This window comes from Mustela putorius, unplaced genomic scaffold (assembly GCF_011764305.1).
Source record: "Mustela putorius furo isolate JIRA1106 unplaced genomic scaffold, ASM1176430v1.1 tig00000835_pilon_pilon_pilon, whole genome shotgun sequence".
In the NCBI taxonomy this organism is placed as follows: Eukaryota; Metazoa; Chordata; class Mammalia; order Carnivora; family Mustelidae; genus Mustela; species Mustela putorius.
In genome coordinates this window covers 6,915,282-6,933,716 of record NW_025421492.1, presented here as the reverse complement: position 1 = coordinate 6,933,716, position 18,435 = coordinate 6,915,282, and the positions used below count along the sequence as shown (strand labels likewise).

General features: G+C 56.0%; 1 protein-coding gene across 6 annotated transcripts in view; it reads left to right on the top strand.

Moving 5' to 3' along the window:
* The window catches only part of LOC101670298 (myelin basic protein), a 101,347-nt gene that overhangs the window by 10,160 nt on the left and 72,752 nt on the right, over window positions 1–18,435 (top strand). For all 6 annotated transcript variants that reach the window (XM_004745654.3, XM_013052824.2, XM_045085244.1 and 3 more), the window contains exon 2: window positions 8,716–8,791. In XM_004745654.3, coding sequence (XP_004745711.1) covers window positions 8,741–8,791 — 51 coding nt within the window. In that variant the 5' untranslated portion in view covers window positions 8,716–8,740. The remainder of the gene's footprint in view (window positions 1–8,715; window positions 8,792–18,435) is intronic.

Genomic DNA, 18,435 nt, shown 5'->3' with positions numbered 1-18,435 from the left:
AGCAGGTGAGGCTCCCCGAAGCCAGCTGATGCGTCCACGGCTGCCTTGCTGCTGAGGGCAGATGCGGCTAGAATCCAGGTTTGCCGCCACATGCTGTTTTCTCCCACGCCAGCATGCCCTTTTGCTTCTTTAGATCAGTTCTGCCCTGTCTTTCGATGTCACCACGCCTCGTGTAAATTCTGCCAGGGGGTCAAATAGGAAATGCTGTGATTTGTAAGGAGTAGAAAGGGCTAAGATGCGTTATAATATATAATATATAATACGTAATACATCATATATAGTGACGCACGGGGTGGGCACTGGTGTCCTGTAAAAGGGCCGTCCTGAACAGTCTTGGTTTTGATGCAACAAGAAAATCCCAAGGCCTCAGCCTTGTGGTGCTAAACCACTGCCTTCTGAAAGGAAGTTGGTCTTTTTCAGTTTTTCAGTCCTAAAGATGCCGCTTAGGAACCCAGTGCCGTGCAGAGCCAGCTAGAAAGCGCGCGTTCAAGACGGAAGCTCTCGGCGGCCTCGTGTAGAAGGCACACTCGGCACACTCTCGGCCTTTGTTACGTACTTACGTAAATGCCGTTTCTCAGTAACAGATTCAAAAGGGGCTGCGTTGCAGGAGGTGCTCCTGGGAGCCCTCATTATTCACCGAGGCTCTGCGGTGGTTTTCACGCAGAAGATGTGAGGAGTGAACGCTTTGTGAAGTCCTGGTCGATGTCTTTGGACCCAGGAGAGCCGGGCTGTGTGGCACGAGGGCGGGACGAGGGCCCCCTGCTGACCTTCGCGGGGAGCTCTTTGCCTTAACAAACCCAAGACTCAGGCTTCAAGAACTCCTTTGAAATCCTAGAAATGAGATGCTTTGTCTGGGGCCCTGTTAGTTCACGGCTGAGCCGGAGCTGGAGCTCTGGAGATGGCCTTCCATGTGGTGGCCGTGCACGACCTAGGGTCCCCCCACCTTCCCGACCTCCGAGCTTCCCCATTTGTAAGACGAGCACAGCCAGGGCCGTGTCTCAGCGGAGCAGGGAGAAGACGAAGAAGCAATCCTCTGAAATGTGGAGAGAGCGCCCAGCCCGTGGTAGCCCCGGCCTGTGGGCTGCTGTCAGCTTCCTGAGCCCAGACCTCCGGCCCCGGCCACACACCCTGTCTCCCGACACCATCTCCAGCCCCATCCTGTCTCCCGGGACCGTCTCCCGCCCCTTCCTGTGAATATCACGGCCACTCACCACCTACTTTATCTTTCCCTTGGCTCTCCAGAAGTGCAGGCTCACCCTGCGGCAGCGGCAGGGCCCACCGGAAGCCTCTGACCATGTCTCTGGTGGGACTGGGATGCACTGACGACCACGCAGGGCACCATGCTTTTCCCTGATTGGAATCTGGAAGGTTCTGGAAAGAAGTCGCCCAGTACCATGATGCAGTGAGATCTGCTGTCTCCCGTGGGGCCCCATAGGGGTTGGTGATTTGAATCTGAACATTTTAGACCAATAGTTCAAGCTTCAGATGTTTTCTGTGTTTTCGGAAAGAAATACAGGTTTAGTTTAGTTAAGACTCAGAGGGGACTCGGCCCCATGGCACCTAGAAACCTGCGGCCTGCGCCGACGCCTGCGCCGACGCCTGAGCCGACGCCTGAGCCGACGCCTGCGCCGACGCCTCCTCCCTGTGCGTGACCATCAGGAGCCACCACGCCCCGTGTCAGGGATGCATGAGCCGTTCCGGAGGTGGATGGAAAGACGCACGGAGTCGAAGGCACATTGTTCTGTCCTGTGGTCACCAGCTCTGGCCCCGAGCGATGCCCAGAGTGTGTGTTTCTTCTCACAGCCCTGGACTGTGTGCTGAGTCATGGGGCGCTCGTGGATCTGTGGTCATGCTGCAGGCACGGCTGATTACCAGAGCGGGGTTCTGGGCTGAGCGGCGAGCACACACCTACCTGGATAACGCCATCCGCCTGCGTCCGTGCCTGGCTCGGCGGGGGATGTGGTGGAAGACGGCCCGTGGCTGGTCCCAGGAGGCCCCTGCTGGGGTTTGTTAGCCTCTGGCCCCGGTTCCTGGCCTCAGGTGCTGGTCAGATATTAACCGGCCCTTCCCCCAACAGTCCAGAAAGTCCTGCTCCCCTCTCAGGTTTGCAGGGGGGGTCGGGGGACCGGGGCGGGAGAGCGTGTTACGTGCTCCCCCCGTGTCACTCGGGCTGCAGGTACTTCCGGTCTGTAGCCGCCCGCCCCCCTCTCCGATCCAGCTGCCGGCGCTCCGGGTGGGGCTCTTGTGCCCAGCGGACGCGCTGGAGCCCCCGAGGAGGGCGCGGGATGCAGCAGTCACCCGAGGGGATGGAGCCAGCCACCAGCACCGCCAGGTCCCAGACCCTCTCCTGGGAGTTCCTTCTGTCCAAGGTTAGCGTTCCCAAAAAGGAGAGGAGGCTGCCCTGTCGGAAGTGTCACGCCTCCTGCTTCAGGACCTTCAAGCTGGTGACGCCCTTCCTGAGGCACAACTACCCCCATCCATCTGAATTCCGCACTTTTTCCTCTTAGTACCCGACCCACAGTTCAGAGGTCAGACAAGCCTCTGCCACGCACATGCCCAGAATCCACGAAGCCTGCCTCGCTCCCTGTCCTCTGGAACGCGCAGGTGGACCACCCCGGACCACGCCCGAAACACGACGACACGCTCCTGCACGCCCGGTGGTTCCTCCGTCAGTGCGAGCGACGGCTCCGCTCCGTCCCCGGGGACTGCTGCCGGGCCCAGCGACCAGGCGCTGGGGCCCTTCGGACCCCGGTGACGTGGGAGCAGCGGTGGCCAGAACAGTCAGGTCTGGTGACCTTCAGAGTCCAGTGAAAAGCAAAAATTCTATGAATGGTTAACACCAAAGTCCGTTTCATGGATTTAAAAGATCAGGAAAGCAAAAGTTACTACCCTGGTGGGTGTTTCAATCCTGCCGTCATAAATGCACGTTAACACTCCTGCCTGCTGGGAAGTACCCGCAGCTGCCGGGGGTAGGTTTTACCAGGTTCCCCGCGGGGTCAGTGGTCCACCCGCCTCTGTGGCCCACGCAGACCCCAGCCCATCCTTCCAGTGCTGTCCCCCTGGGGTGCTTCCTGGCCACGCCCACATGTTGGCAGGTGCACGCAGAACGGGAAAACATGGCTTTGAAATAGCACCAGAGACCCAGGACAGAGTCAGCCCTCTGGCTCCCTACTGAGTGTGAAGCGCAATTATTTATTTTTAAAAAATGTCATTGGAAGAAATGTGAATGTTTCCCGTTGAGACATGTGGAAGATTAGCTCTTCGGGGTTGTGATTAATGCCCTGTTGGTCTCATTCTGTGTCCGGCACCTTACCGAACTACAAGCCTTTGTTTAGGGACGGGAGGAGAGGGCGGGCGTGTTGGTCGTGTGGTCGGGCTCTGCGCTCGGTGCGGGCTTTCTGGCCTCGGCTGAGGAGTGTCCCTGTTCTCGTTAGTCAGCGCGTGTCCCCAGGTAAGTGTTCTCGGGCGTACGTCCTCGCAGTCCCTGTTCTCAAGGCTCCTTGCCACAGGTCTGTCTTCTTTGTATTGTGCTCATTAGTAATAGAAATGTATATCTTAGACCTATAGTGATTTTTTCCATGTAAGACGTATTTATAATACATTAAAAATCCCAATTTCTAAGTAAAATATTTTCCTAAAGTCATGAACCACTCGAAGCGAGATTCAGTCTTCTAAACGTTATTTTCTCAGCTGTGAAGTGGGAACAAAGCTACAGGGCTGTTCCTCTAATTACATGACTTAGAAGGTAGATGCTCTGAGCCCCGAGGCAGTGAGGAGTGAGAGTGGCTCCCGCATGGCCTCTGACCAGGCACTGTGGCCCCCGGGCTCCCTGGCCCCTCTGCGCCCTCAGGAACCCTGCGTTCCGGGAGGCTTGGGTCTGGGCGATGTCTAGGACCTTCTCTGTCTCACAGTCAGGTCCCCGCCACCCTCCCGCCTGTGAACGTACACTGGGCAAGGATCTGAAGGCTCCTCTGAAGCCGGGGACGCTGTCGCTTGCGGCTGCAGCTGGCGGACTCCTCGCCGTCCTACTCAGCACCGTCTTGAACCAGCACCAGTTGCCTAACTTCCTGGGTCGGGCTGGTCCCCCAGGGGGCCTGAGCTCTCATTTCAGGCTCCTTGTGAGGCACCACTGCTGGGCTCCTCAGGGACTGCCAGTGTCCTTACCCCTTCTCTTCCCTCGACCTGGACAGTTTGAGCTGGGCTGGGTCTGCTGCCCAGTTTGAGCTGGGCTGGGTCTGCTGCCCAGCTGCCCACGGCTGGGTCTGTGCATTCCTGCAGCTGCTCGACCCGCCACGGTCACGTGCACCTGCTGGGAGGGACCCGAGGACAGAAACCAGGGGTGACTAGACGGACTCTCGCTCTAACCAGCCCACAGCTGCTGCGTCTCACCGCCGGAAGGGAATGGGAGGCTCAGAGAGGTGGGGCTGATTGCACGGCGTCGCACAGCACCGGCCTGGATGGCACCCCACTCAGATGTGCCAGAAGCCCAGCCGGACGTGGCCGGACGCAGCCAACCCTATCCTCGGCGGTGCCCTGTGTTCACACGTGCCTCACGCCCGGCAGCCCTGCCGCGCACCTCCACTCCCGGCCGCCCGCGGCGGGGCTCATCTGTGGGGTCCTTCAGGATCTCCACCACGGGGCCCGCGGGGAGCGTCGGCTGCAGGAGGGGTGAAGGCTGCACGGTTAGCCTTGTGACCTTGAACGGCTTGTGACCTTGAACGGCTCACGCGGGGTGTCAGCCGCCGAGCTGCTGTGGCGTCGGTGCCCATGGACGCGTTATGGAGATTTCCAGCAGCCCCGGGGGACCGTGTAGGCCTCCCCTCTGGAATGGGACGTCACCCTAAGCAGCGTGAGGCAGCCCCCGCCCCGTGCAGATGGAGGTCTTCTGCTTCCAGTTCTACTGTCCCCGCCCGCCACCCCCACTTCCTTTTTTTATTATTTCACAAGAAGCTTCTCGCGTTACTCAAGACTCCTCAGAGCCCGCTGGCCTCCCAGCGGCATCCCACACGTTCAGAATTCCGCTCTCCCTGTTCGGTTAGTTGCAGAAGTGAAAGGGAACAGGGACACTGGCTGGCCGGGTCGGGAGAGCGGGCGGCTCCGATGTCTGGCCCATGGAGTGCCAGCCCCACGCTGGGTGCAGAGAGGACTTAAAAAATAAATAAGTGAACTTAAAAAAAAAATGCAGTGGACTAAAGATGACCGGCCGGTGTCCCACTGGTTGGTCTGCGGCTGGTTCTTCGCAGCGTGTTCGGGAGGCTGGCGGGCAGTAGTGAGCTCCCCGTCCCAGTGCCTCGCCCTTGCCCGTCCCGCTCTGCTAGCTCGTGAGGGCGCAGTGAGACCCAGCAAAGCCAGCGCCCGAACTCGTGTGCATGCCGTGGCTTTGCCCGCCATTCTACAAGATGCCCCTCACCTCGGGTGCCTTGGAAGGCCCAGTCCGTGACGAAGGCTCTAATCACCGTTCCCATGTCACTTCTCCCCTTGTTTGCCCTGTCATTCTCTTTGGGCCAGAGTGCACGTTGTGATTTAATGCGAGAATCTGCCTACAGAAAGTGGTTCGTGTAAAATAAATTCTCCTGCTATTAATCTGAGAGGCGGTCCACTCCAACTGCTTCTGCGTGCATGCAGAAGTCTGACCTGGACTTTCGTGACGTCCATCTACCCTAGGTCCGGTAGTCTTGAGTTTTCTGAATATGGATTAAATCTTTCAGGAACAACGCTCCCAAGGGCCGCCTCCAGTTTTGCTTTGGAGTTTGAGGAAGTTTGGATCAGGACAGACCAGCTTGGAAGAAGCATTACCTTTCTCCCAGAGGGTCAGGGTGGGGCGCACGTCTGTCATTGGATTTCAGCCTCAAACGCCCTTTGTCCAAAAATAGCTCCACTTTTGTCCACAAGCCCCCAAATATTTACACACCCCACAGGATTCTGATTTAGGTTAGAGTCTTCGAGATTTATTTTCTGGAAGGAGGGAACATCACTCTGGGGAGGGGGGGAGACACCGGCTGGAGGAAGTAGGGGTGGGGGGCAGGAGATGCGCTGCCCAGGGGAGAATACGGTTGGTGACGTGAGGTTCTTTACGCTCAGATGGAAGGAAACCCTGAAAGTCCAAGTCGTTGGCTTTAAAAGAAATGCAGTCTTCTTGCCGATGTTTCATTTTTCTCCCCTTCCCGTTTAGCCCCTCCCCAGCCCCTCCGCTCGGGACCGTCCGTGCGTCCTCTGGAGTTCAGTGTTTCTTCGTTTGTCCTCTTGTTTCCCTTTGTTCGCCGGCTCTGTTTCTGCAGTTTCCGAGTGACTGAAACCAGAAGGCATCCGTCTTTCTCTGAGTTACGCTACTTACCATCTCTCCTCCAGACCATCCGTGTTGTTGCAGATGGCAAGATTCCGCTCTTCCTGGTGGCCGTGTGATGCGGCATTGCATGTAGACCACATCTTCTTCATCCATTCTGCGGAACGTGGGCAAAACCAGTTAGTTTCTTGTAAAGCCAACAACTTGGCCTTTCGGGGTGAGATAGTGGTGTGAGAAAGTCGTCCGTCCGCTCTTCCGCCCGGAGCTGTCCAGCATTCCCAACACCGTTTACTGAAGAGGCTTTGTCCCACTACATATTCTTGCTTCCGTTGTCGGAATTAATGGATCGTGTAATCATGGTTTTATTTCTGGGCTTTTCTGTTCCATTCCATTGACCCGTGTGTCTGTTTTTGTGCTGGTAACATACTAGTTTGATTACTGCTGTACTGTACAGTGATGCGTCTCAAAATCTGGGATTGTGATGCATCCAGTTTTGTTTTCTAAGATCACTCTGGCTATTCTGAGTCTTTTGTGGTTCCGTACAGATTTCGGGATTGCTTGTTCTAGTTTTGTGTAAAGGCAATTGGTATTTTGGTAGGGATCACACTAAATCTGTAGATTGCTCTGGGCGGTATAGACATTTAACCATCTCTGTTATTGTCTGTGTTTAGTTTTGTATAACCCATTCTTATTTCTGAAACGGGAGGGAGATCCACAGAGATCGAGTGTTTTATTAGTGTGTGTATTCTACACATCTTGCGAGTTCTCAATATCTAGTTAAAACCCTACGAGGAATCGAAAAGTAGCCAAACTTCAGAGGGATGGCTGCTCCCTACTTCCAGACCCGCGTCTCCTGGGACAACACACCCACTCATACTCCCTGACTACTCTGTAGACCCCAAGAGGACAAAAGCAAGTTCTCTTTCCCTCTCTGTGCCTGTCACGTGGAGTACTATGTGCCTCACCTCCATCTCGCCCGTGAGGGTCTTGAGATGGTCGGTTTAAATGGTTCATTAGACAGACGGTGGAACCACCTTGGAGGCTGGCGTGACCTGCGGAGGTAGACTCGCATCCTTAAAAGCGTACATTCTTAAACACGAGGGGTTTCTTCACTCTCCTGCGGGAACCGTGCGGAATTTACTGGTTCTCCTCAGCTGACGTCTCACTGCCACCACAGCTGCCTTTGATTAACCGGAATTCGTCATCTCTGTTTCACCGAATCCTTCGCTTCCCCGGGCTCACGGGACGTGCCATCGCCTGGCCTGGTTTCCGTGTACAGGGTGAGGCGGGAAGGCTGTTCTCTCCACGGGTGTTGGCTGTTGAGGGTCTCGGCCCGTAGCTGCTCAGGGACGCACACAGCCTGGGAGGGGCACTCGAGAATGTCATCGCTTCCTTTCTCGCCCATCCCGCCGTCCGTCGGGGTCCTCGTGGAGAAGGGCCAAGGCATCCTTCGTGGTCACTCAGAGGCACCCAGGACTGTGGGAGACTTTGGAAAACTTCAGATCTTAAGCAAGTTCCCTGTCCCCTCTTGGGGAGTGCGACTTTCCTTTTATCCGGGCATATGTACCATCGAGAAATCCTTCCCACCTGTACCCTTCAAGGACAGCTGCTTCGCGTTCAGCAGGGCATGGTTGTCACATGTTGAAAACAAAGAGTTCCTCGTGGACAATGACACTTATACCTGTCCTTAAACACCAGCATCTGCGCCCAGGGGATGGTCAACGGTGATGGGGCACGTGGTCCTGGTGGTCATCGCAGGGCCAAGGATGAGCGTGGGTGAGCAATTGGTATACAGTGAGTGTGGGTAAATCCTCCACTTTTGTGCCTTGTGGGGGTGAAAAACCATGAATATGCTGCTAAAGTTTATGTTAGAAAAAACAGATGAAGAACAGATTTTTTTTTTTTTTTTTTAAGCCGACTTCATCTTCTTCGCCGATGGTGTGCATTGTTGGGATGCTCACTTGTCTGATGAGCCGTCCTCAGTGTGACCCTGCAGTGTCTGTGCCCCCATGATTCCCATAACAGCGGGCCCAGACGGGCCGTTCGTTTTCAGGAGTGTCGCCCTGTCTGCTCTCAGCGCGGCTCAGCGCACCCGGGGAGGAGATGGGACCCGCCCTGGCGCTACGCCGGGGGCGGACGCTGCGCACTAGAGGTCTGGACTCGGGTTCCTTGTCCAGGATGAGGAAACACACGGAGGGGTCTTTGTTACTGAGCAGGTCGTGGGGATGGCCGGGGTCCCACGTCCTTGCGGTGGGGTCGGCATCAGAAGCCGAGGTGTAACGTGCTCATGCGGCTTCCGGTGTGTCTCACGTCCGGGGGTTTTCATTTTCTCGTCTCAGACGGGCAAGGTGTATCTCCCAGGACTGTCGCTCTGACTGAAACTGCAGGAACTCCGAGGGTATTGAAGCCAATGCCTTGTGTTTTTCTCGTAGCTTCTGACGAGCTCATCGACGCAGGATGGGAAACCACGCGGGAAAGCGGGAGTTGAGCGCGGAGAAGGGCGACAAGGTAAGAAGTGGGCCGGTTTGTCACTGAGCACGACCCCTCAATACCGACTTTGGCTGCAAGGCTCCCTTGGAAACTGGGGGGGATTACCCCCGCCTCAGAAACGTCTAGAGTGGCCCTGAGCACAGAGACCAAGACCCACACGTCTCGGCCCAGACCCCAGCCCACGACAGTCTTACTGGGCTGGCCCTCACGGGGCCCGCTGTCCACCGTCCCTGCGCACTCGGTCGCCGTACACGCTTAGAAGGTACCGATAAGCAAAAGGGAAGAATGCACATAAAAACGGTCCGAATCCAAGGTCTTCAGCAGTTACCCTGTGTTTCCCGCACGGCGTCCACTCATTGTATCGGCCTCGGCTCCCCTTGCTGAGGGCGGTGCTCTGCGCTGCCCTACACCCCTGGCATGTGTCCGAACCGAGGCTCAGCCTCTGGCTCCTGACCTCCCCGGGGCCGCCGGTCGCCAGGCTCCTGGTGGCTTCATGCTCCGTCTGGGACCTTCTCTACCATCAAGGGTCATTTTAGGTGATGACGGGGCTGACCTTGTGTGTGGAACGTTGAACCCTCCTGTCGTGGGGGCAGGGACGGGAAATCTCTTCCCGGCTTCGGTACTTCATGTTGACGGAGCCTTATGTGTGTGACAGTCAGGACGCGTCGGGGCTCACGACCGTCCTGGAGCTGAGGGCCGGCCACCCCCTCTGCCACTCGCACACGAAAGTGCTTCCAGAAGCCCTGGGGTGGGGTTGGGCAACAGCCCCTCCAGCCCCTCCGCCACGCTTGCTTGCGATAGGGTTTGCAGTGCATGACCGTGACCCGAGCGGCAGGGGGTCCTTCTCTGCTCCTGCTTGGACTCCTTTCCTGCATCAGCCGGGGGTCCTTCTCCAGACTTGTTTCAAGTCCCCCCCGTTCTCGCTTCTGTGCTGCCTTCACGAGCTACAGCGTTAGCGAGTGTCTTCACAGGTGATTTCCGGCCCAAGAGGAACGAAAGGGGCTTCGCTGTCTGTAATGTCCTTACTGGTTTGGATCTCCCTTCACTGCTGAAGGGGGACTGACTCTGTCAACACATCAATGATCTTAGTTCCTACTGAATGGGGGGGTGACTTTCGGATTCTTAAACCTCAAACTGGACGACTGATCGCCTCGTTCTAACGGCTGCGAGTCGGGTCGGGCAGGGTCCACACCCGGAGCCGCGTCTCCGCCCACCGCAGGTGAGGGTGGACAGCAGCCACCCGTGCAGACCGGCCACCTCTGACCCCGGGGGACCGCAGTCTCCTGACGATGGATTCGTGGCCCCAGTTCTAAAAACCACTCTGTGACTCGCGGTTCTCTCCTGTGTTTGACGTTGTGAGTCACTGAAACACGCTCTTAATTTGTTAGTTCTCCCAAAATAAGATGGCGGAGCCGTGGGGAGGCCCATACTTGCACTCTTGCTTCTGAAAGCTGATGTTTAACATTTGGACGATTAAGATATTGGGGATTTAAGAACACTGGTGTCTGCCGGTGATCGTTACATGGTAAAGCTCTGCAGGGTTTTTTTGTTTTTTGTTTTTTGTTCTTGTCACCGGAGAGAAGGGTTTCACAGCTTTCCGAGTGAGCGTCTGAGATGATCCGTGGCATTTAGACGGGCACCAGAATAGAAGGAGACGCCGTGGGCCGCTGCGCTGCTGTGGACTCCTGTGTGCTCCCGCAGGGGTTCCGTGCGGCCCACTTGGACGTGGGGGACGGTCGGAGCAGTGTCTGTGTCAGGGTGCCGGGCTGACCTGTGATCAGAGGGTCTCTGCGGGGCTGTCTCTCTCCCCTCCCGCACCCCTGCTGAGGACCCGTCCCGTGTCGGGGTGGGTGTGACTCGCTGCTCCGGCCGGGGCCTCTGTCCAGCGCCGGGAAGGAGTCCCCTCCCAGTAGGACCTTCGGCGACGGGTTTCCCCCGTGACTCAGCACCCCACGGTCTTCCCACCGCACTCTCCGTCCCCCGGAAGAGCACAGGACGGGATGCCGGAGGGAGGGGTGTGTTCCAGAAGGCAGAGAGAGACGGCCGCCTTCCCAGCCTTGCACGTTAGTGGCTGGTGGAGCAGGACGCAGGGCAGGGCGGCCTGAGAGCCCCGTTCCCGTGGCCCCGGCACGGAGCAGAGCATCTGGGGGTGAGCGTGAGGGAGAAAGACTGCAGCCACGGGAGGAGCCACGGGACTGTTTCCGTGAATCATTCCCAGCCTTCGGAAACGAAGAAAGCCCTATTTGCCTTTGGTTCCGTGGGGTTTTAAGAAGGCTCACTAATTCATCAGCACATTGTCGCTTGGTCTGTGTTCGTGCTGGGGATCGGGCAGACCCAGGAAGGACACGCCCCGGCAGCCCTGGAGGCCCCAGGGGCACCCGTGCTCGCTGCCCGAGCCCTGGGTCTGGCTGAGACTCACCGCATGCTCTGGCCTCCCCCGTGGAGGCTCCTGGAAGAAAACTGGGTCCACGGGCTAAAAATAGCCCCCTTGCCTTTGGGGAGACTCTACCTGGAAGATGGCCCTGGGGAGCCCAGTAGGGAACCTGGCCAAGGGACAGAAGACATTTGTGTCACCTGGCTACAGCGGGGATTCAGGACCTTTTGTCCCCTTGAATGAAAGGTGTTGGACCAACTGCCCCTCGCAAGAGACTGTCCATTTGCAGCAGGCCCTCAGCGTGGGGTCTGCATGTGACCGGCTGTGACCAGTCCTCAGTGTCGGGTCCGTGTACGGCAGGGAGACAGGAGAGAGACCATGTTACTTGGGCTCCTGGGTTTGGGGTTCACTCAGCGTGGGACTGCATTTCCCTGCCACCATACCTGGCTCACAAGTTCCCCATGTTTTTGGATGTTTCTATCTCATTGGTTTAAGGAAAAATATACCACACTGAAAACCAAAATCTGAGCACCTGCAAAGTTTAGGTTCATGCCTGAACCTTGCAGTGGGGAGTGACTTCTCCGTCTGGTTTCCAGTCAGACCAATCAGTTCTCCCCGCCGTTCTTCAGAGCCGAGCGCGCCCAGACGCGGGCAGTACGCACCAGCACGTTGCCTCTCCAGGGATAACCACGTCCCCCAGAAAGGCGTCCGTGTCTTGAATCATCATTAAAACGCACTCGCTTGACGAGACCCTCCAGACGGTACACAAACGACACTCTGAGAAATGAGACGCTGGTTTGCGGATACACGGCACTTCCCGTCCTGTGTGGACCGTCTTCGCTTTGGTGGGAGAATCCGTCTCTTCTGAAAGGACTGACAGCCCAGCTGTGCGGGGGCCGCCCTTGTCCATCCACGGGGTGATTCCTTAAGGCCTTTCCTTGACGGAGTCCTACATCCTGCAACTCATCCCAGCTGTGGGACGCCGCCGGGTCTTTTCGCCGATTTAGAAGCCTCTCTTCTGGCCGCGCCAGCCTGGGAGTGGTAAGTCATCCTGTTTGAAGCCATCATTAGGGGGAGAGGCCCTCTGCTGTCATCTCTCCTCCCCACACAGAAATTGGGTTCACTGAAGGCCCAGCTCATGCGAGCTCTGCTGGCAGCTGTGCCCTCAGCGTCCCCTCCCCACACAGCCCATGGGGGAGTGTGCCCTGGGGACCCCGCCCTCTGCCAGCCCCGGGCCAGGTGACGGCCTGCAAACCCTGGCAGGGTGCTGTCCGTGCCATGGGGAGAAGGGCATGATGGGACCGAGCCCAAGCCTTTGTCTTCCAGACGCCGTGGCGCTGTTTCCTCCCGATGCCACACGTCCTCCTACACTTCTGATGCAAAGTGACACTGTCACCACAGCTGTTTCGCAGAATAGGAAGTGGACTTACGGAGAAAGCCACTTCCTGCAGTCATCCCAGCCCCAGCCTGCAGCATCATGTGGCGGGGCTGCGGGGCTGCTGGGTGCCGAATTCACCCGGAAATACTTACCGTTCTGATGGGCTTATGGCACCTGGGCCGCTGTTAGACCCATATGTGTGTAATTTCTGTTTTCTTGGGAAAGTCGCATAAAGAAAGCTTTTTGAGAACTCAGGTCGTTCTTAAGTGAATCATATCTGTTTAGAAGCTTAGGGATCTGGAAAGTGGAAGGTACATCCTCACAGGCCTGTATCAGATTGAGAAACACCTCAGCCACGTGGAGTTAATCCTTAGTGGGGTTCCGGCGGGCATCCATGGTAGCGTGTCTTCCGCAGAGTTCCAGAATTCACTCTGTATCCCCTGGCCTGTCCGGGTCTCTCTAGCTCACACTCGTGCGCACGCGCACACACACACACCGTAAAGCAGTCCTCTCCACCCCATTGTGGACCATCGGACAACCTTCCCAACACAGGTGGCCAAGAAGCAGGTGATCTGTGGCTAGAGTCCCTGAAGAACCAAATTTTAAATCTTATTGAATTTTAAATACTTTAGAGGTCAATAGCCATGCGTATGGAGGGGCAGCGCGGCCTCCTGGGTCCTCCGTCCAGGTCACCTCAGTTCTCAGACCTCCTGAAATCCTACCAAGCATCGACCCATTTTGTCTATGAAAAGAACTCTGGTCTCTCTCAGAGTCATTGAGTTTCATGCAGAAGCTCCAACTGGATGCAGAGAGTGAAATCCTTGGAGAAGCAGGGACACACACACACAAATACCAGAAACTGCCCAGGAGGGCGCCAGGGCGCTCTCCGCTTCCGCCACCGGTGCGCCTGCTCCCACACGCCCCTCCCCGCTCAGCACGAGGCTCTGTGTCCCCCGTGCTCTGCCCGGGACAGAGCTCAGCCCCGCGCACGTACAACAGCACACGTGTGGACAGATGGCTTCGGGCTTTAATGCACGCTGCGGTTGGCTCTCCCGACTTATCCCAAAAGAACTGCAGCGAGCACCTGAAAAAGAGAAAATAATGTGGAAAACACGCCCTCGGAAAGAAACATTCTGAAACCTGTCATAGTCAATAACCTTCTTATTTTACTTCTGGAAAACTCTTGAGTGGGCCTGTGAGTGACTTGAGAACAGGTCGCAGAAGGTAACGTAAAACACCTTTTCACAGTTGGGTTTTGTCCAGTCGTGCTTGATGAGAACCAGGGCCGCCTCTGAAGGCGGAATACATGGAACCCACCAGCCGGGGTTTGTCCCCGGGGGGTACGGGCACAGCGCCCACCGCTGGGGATGCTGGTGACATTTCTGTTCGAGATGTGGGATTTTTTTTTTTTTTTAAGATTGTATTTATTTGTCAGAGAGAGAAAGAGAAAAACAGAGCAAGCACAAGCAGGGTGAGGGGCAGAGGGAGAAGCAGGCTCCCCGCTGAGCAGAGAGCCCAATGTGGGACTCGATCCCAGGACTCTGGGATCATGACCTGAGCCGAAGGCAGAGGCTTCACTGACGGAGCCCCTCAAGGCGTCCTGAAATGCAGAATTTGTTACTGACATTAGAAAACCGTCCGACTAAGCTTTACGTTCCAGCAGAGCCTAGAACGTGCTGAGTCAGCAGTGCTCCTGCCCTTAGGACCAACCGAGAGACAGGACCCTAAGCTGGATTCTGATGCTTAAGGAATAGAAGTGGGTAATTTGTTTCATCTGATACAGGAGAATGCTCGCACCTTTGTCAGTTGGGGCGGCAACAAGTCTACAAACACACGTGATTACTAAAGACATAAATAAGGTGTAATTAGTAACAAGGAACAAAGCCACCCGTCAACACCCCATCATAAAACACTGGGCTGGTTATGAAGCAGTGCCCCAGGCAGCATAAACCTGCGTGGGGTCCGCAGGCCGGGCCGGGAGTGTGTGTGTGTGTGTGTGTGTGTGTGTGTGTGTGTGCGCACGCGCACGATCACATGTGCTCAGCCCCCGCCTGGCCTCCCTTACCTCGGACGTGGCCATGCACCGCACGGTGCAGGACCCGTTCCCTCAGCCACACTGGGGCCTCGGGCTCAGGCTCAGGCTCAGGACCCCAATGGCTCCCGCTTTGCTTTCTGGGCTTGACCCCCAGAGATGCTCATGTTCTGGCTCTTGAGGCTCCCAAAGGCTTGCTTGCAAAGTTAGTCTCCATCAGAAACTGTGGCCACAGTTTGCCGCTGCTATCTTTGGGCCACAGCAGCTGTTAGGTGTAAGAGATAATTTTAACACAAGTTATTGAGTAGAAACAATGTAGCAGTAAAATGATTCTTTGTGTAAAACTAAGGGCAGACTGTGCACCAGAGGCCACCCGGCCCACAGCCGTGCCTTCTTTCTGTCGTCACGGGTTACCTCCCTGGGCTTCGGGCCGGCCCATGGCCTGAGACAGGAGCCCGGGGCTCCCATGAGACCAGACTTTGTCTCGTCTTGTTCTTAGCTGGACGCACAGGGCTTTCTCTCCTCGTTTCTGACTTCTTTCTGTGTTGTTCCCTATTTCCTCCGCCCCCAGGTGCGTGAGGCTCAGCTCTGGTGAGAGAGCCGGGGCCGGGGGCGGGGGCGGGGGGCCGGCGGGCGGGGGAGTCCGAGATCTGGCCCTCGGCGGGTGCGTAAGGAGGAAGCAGCACGCTCCTCCCGGCGCGCGGTGCAGGAACCAGTGTTCAAGCTCCGTGTTGGATTTACACCGGCTGAGAACGTGATCTCGGGGATGGCTGGGCCGAGAGCCCCGCACGGGCCGCTGGTGATGTCGGCGGCTCTCGGACGGGGCGGCCGCTGGGAGGCGTGAGCGGTCCTGTGGTCACCACCCCCAGCTGGCCCTGCCGTCGTCACGGGCGCTCAGTCAGCTGCTGGCCGAGTGCTGCTGGTCAGCCGCGCCGGGGCTCCGGAGCGCCGCTGCGTCCCTCCGTCTCCAGAGGGCTTCGGTTTGGTCGCTAACAGGGAAGACCTGTCCTTTCACAGGAAGACTCCCAGCTTCTTAAGGAGGAAGGAGAAGGACTTCTTGATCCTCAGTACAAGCGTCTTACAGTCCTTTTAGCGACATGAAACTGAACAGTCTGGCTTTCAGAATGTTGTCTCCTGTCTTTTCTCACTTGCGACTTTAGCGGTGTGGTTTTTGAAGTTTAAATTTGGAAGCCAGAGATTTTCTGTGCTGGACTGTGTTTGTGTAAAATTATCTTTCTGAGGGTGCGGGTGCGATGTTCCGAGCCCGCCAGCCCCAGAGTCCGCGGGACGCGCTGGGCGGCTGCGCGCAGGCCTTCTCCTGCTCTGCTCTGCACTTGGGGGATTGTAACGTGTCGTTCTCCTAATTGGTAACTTGGTGCCTTCATTAATTTAATTATCATATCGTTAAAGAAAAGCCTAGTTAAAATTCATTTTTATGTTTCTGCGGCTTTTAATGCCTACAAAACAGACTCTCATTTAATGCGTTCTTAATCACACTTCAGCACAAGGTGTTTGTAAACAAGCTCAAGTCTTAAGGAAGGAAGTGAGGCGAGTCGGTAATGACATTAACCACACGTGGCACCGTAGGATGACAGCAACGCGGTTATTCATAGAGGTGTGTGCTGCCTCATAATTGCAGTAAGACACTTAAAATACCAGCGTCTCCAAGTTCAGAGCAAAGGCGAGCTCCAGTGTTGTTTTCGGATGTGTTGGAGCAGAGGCCCTGCCAGCACAGCTTGCACGTTCTCTCCCTCCAGCCAGGCTGTCCTCTCCTGCCCTCGTCTGGACAGGCAGCACCTCCCCTCCCCCACTCTCGCTGGCCCTGGCCTCGGCCCGGACCCCCACTTGCAGCTGCCATCGCACTGTCCTTGTGCAGCTCCCCACCCCCAGGCTGGGTTCCTTTTGTTTCTCCCAGGGGCTTTGCCTGAGACTCCAGCCTCCACCCTGAGCTGGTTTCCTCACCCAAGAGAGGGGCTGGGGCGTCCAGCCAGCCCTGACCGCGGAGCAACCGCGCCAGTTTGGGCCTCTCCTTTGTCTGCTTGTTGGGCCCTGCTGTCCCCCGGGTTCTGTGCTCGGAGGTAGGGATGCCGTTCTGCACTCAAAGTCAAATGTATTTATTTATTTATTTTTATTTGGTGGTTTTTTTTTTTTTTTGTGGGTTTTTTTTTTTTTTTTTAGAAAGACGCTATTTTAATTTTTTTTTTTTTTGAAGATTTTATTTACTTGACGGAGAGAAATAGCAAGAGAAGGCAGCAAGCACAGGGAGGTGGAGGGGGGAAGCAGTGTCCCGCCGAGCAGGGGTGATGTGATCTCAGGGTCCTGGGATCGAGCCCTGCATTGGGATCTCTGCTCAGCGGGGAGCCTACTTCCTCCTCTCTCTCTCTCTGCCTGCCTGAGATTTCTGTCAAATAAATAAATAAAATCTTAAAAAATAAATAAATAAAGATGACAGTTTCGACTCCCGAACTCTGTCTGCCTGCGGCCCCCGGCAGCCGCCCCTCTGGGGACCCCAGCACCGAGGGCAGGAGGGACCCCTCCCCTGCCCCCGCCCCTGCACACCCTGTTCCTGTTCCCCTGCAGGGGTGCTATCAGACACTGCCAGCACTCGGGAGCCCTTGGCCTGACAGGGTGCAGTCGCCTGGCCCAGGCTCATCTCAGGGAGGAAGAAATGGACGCCTCCTTGTCGGTATGAAGCAAGACCACCAGGAACGGGCATCTGAGGCGCGTCTGCTGAACGCTGGGCTCCTGCCTTCGCTGCCCTGCCGCTCCGTCCCCCGACACCGAGGGTGCTGGGCTGGCGGTGCCCCTCTCGCCTCCAGATCGTGCGCGAGACACTCCTGGTTCTCACTGGCAACGGCTGTGGAACGGAGTGTGGTTTGCATCCAGAATCACCGATCTTGGGGTTTTTTCTTTTTGTATCAAATTAATAAAAGAGCTATAGGAACCACCCCTCACACACCAGATTAAATAAATTGAATGCAAAATCTTTTTTTGCCCTTCTATTCTACGTCAGGACCATTTTAGTTCTTTTAAAAAGTGGTTTAGTGCAGTGCATTTCAAAGTGAGGTATAACGAGATTTGTACGCTATTCCAAGAGCATTAATAAACACTTCCTTCTGATGAGCCATTTCTAACATGAAGTCTCTTCATTTCATTGCTGGAATGCAGAATATTTAGTTACTCTGTTTAGGAATGTTGAATTTCATGCTTTTCTTGTCAAGTCTTCAGAGTTTAAAAGAAAACCGAACTTGGTTTTTATGTTTTTGTTCCTGAGCCTATAACTGTGGTCTGGACGCAAAGAGACAGAGGGTGCTCTTTTTTAAGTACCAGTTTCTGCAGTGCTCGGGGCTCCGCCGCCACGTGACCTGGTAGGGTGAGTTACATGCTCCATAAAGAGGTTTTTCAAAATATTTTTGTAACTCTTATCTTCATCTGACTACACTCTGACTTAATTTTATCCTGAATTATGAAACCAGAGAAGGTCTGTGTCTTGAAAAACAAAATTTCTCCTGCACGTGCCTTTTCCGAATGAGGGATCCGTCGTACTGGTCCCGGTGATTGGACCTCTCAGCCCCTGTGCATGTAAATTCTCGAAGAGGACTTGATCTTATCATGGAGCGCGTGACTCATCTTGGTGCTGGATGAGGAGAGACAGGAGGCGGCCGGCTTCATTCCTGCAGCCCTGAGAGCACGCTGGGGCAGGTCTGCGCCCGGGTCGCGGGCACAGCGGCGTCCGGCTTTGAACAGAGCATCTGCAGAGACAAGCAGTGATTCCGTGGGCAGTGCCGGCTTGTTCCCTTAGAGCAAAGGCGCCAAAATGCAGGTTCTTGGGTGGGTGGGGGGGAATCTGTCTCTTTTTTCTTACTGCATTAATATGC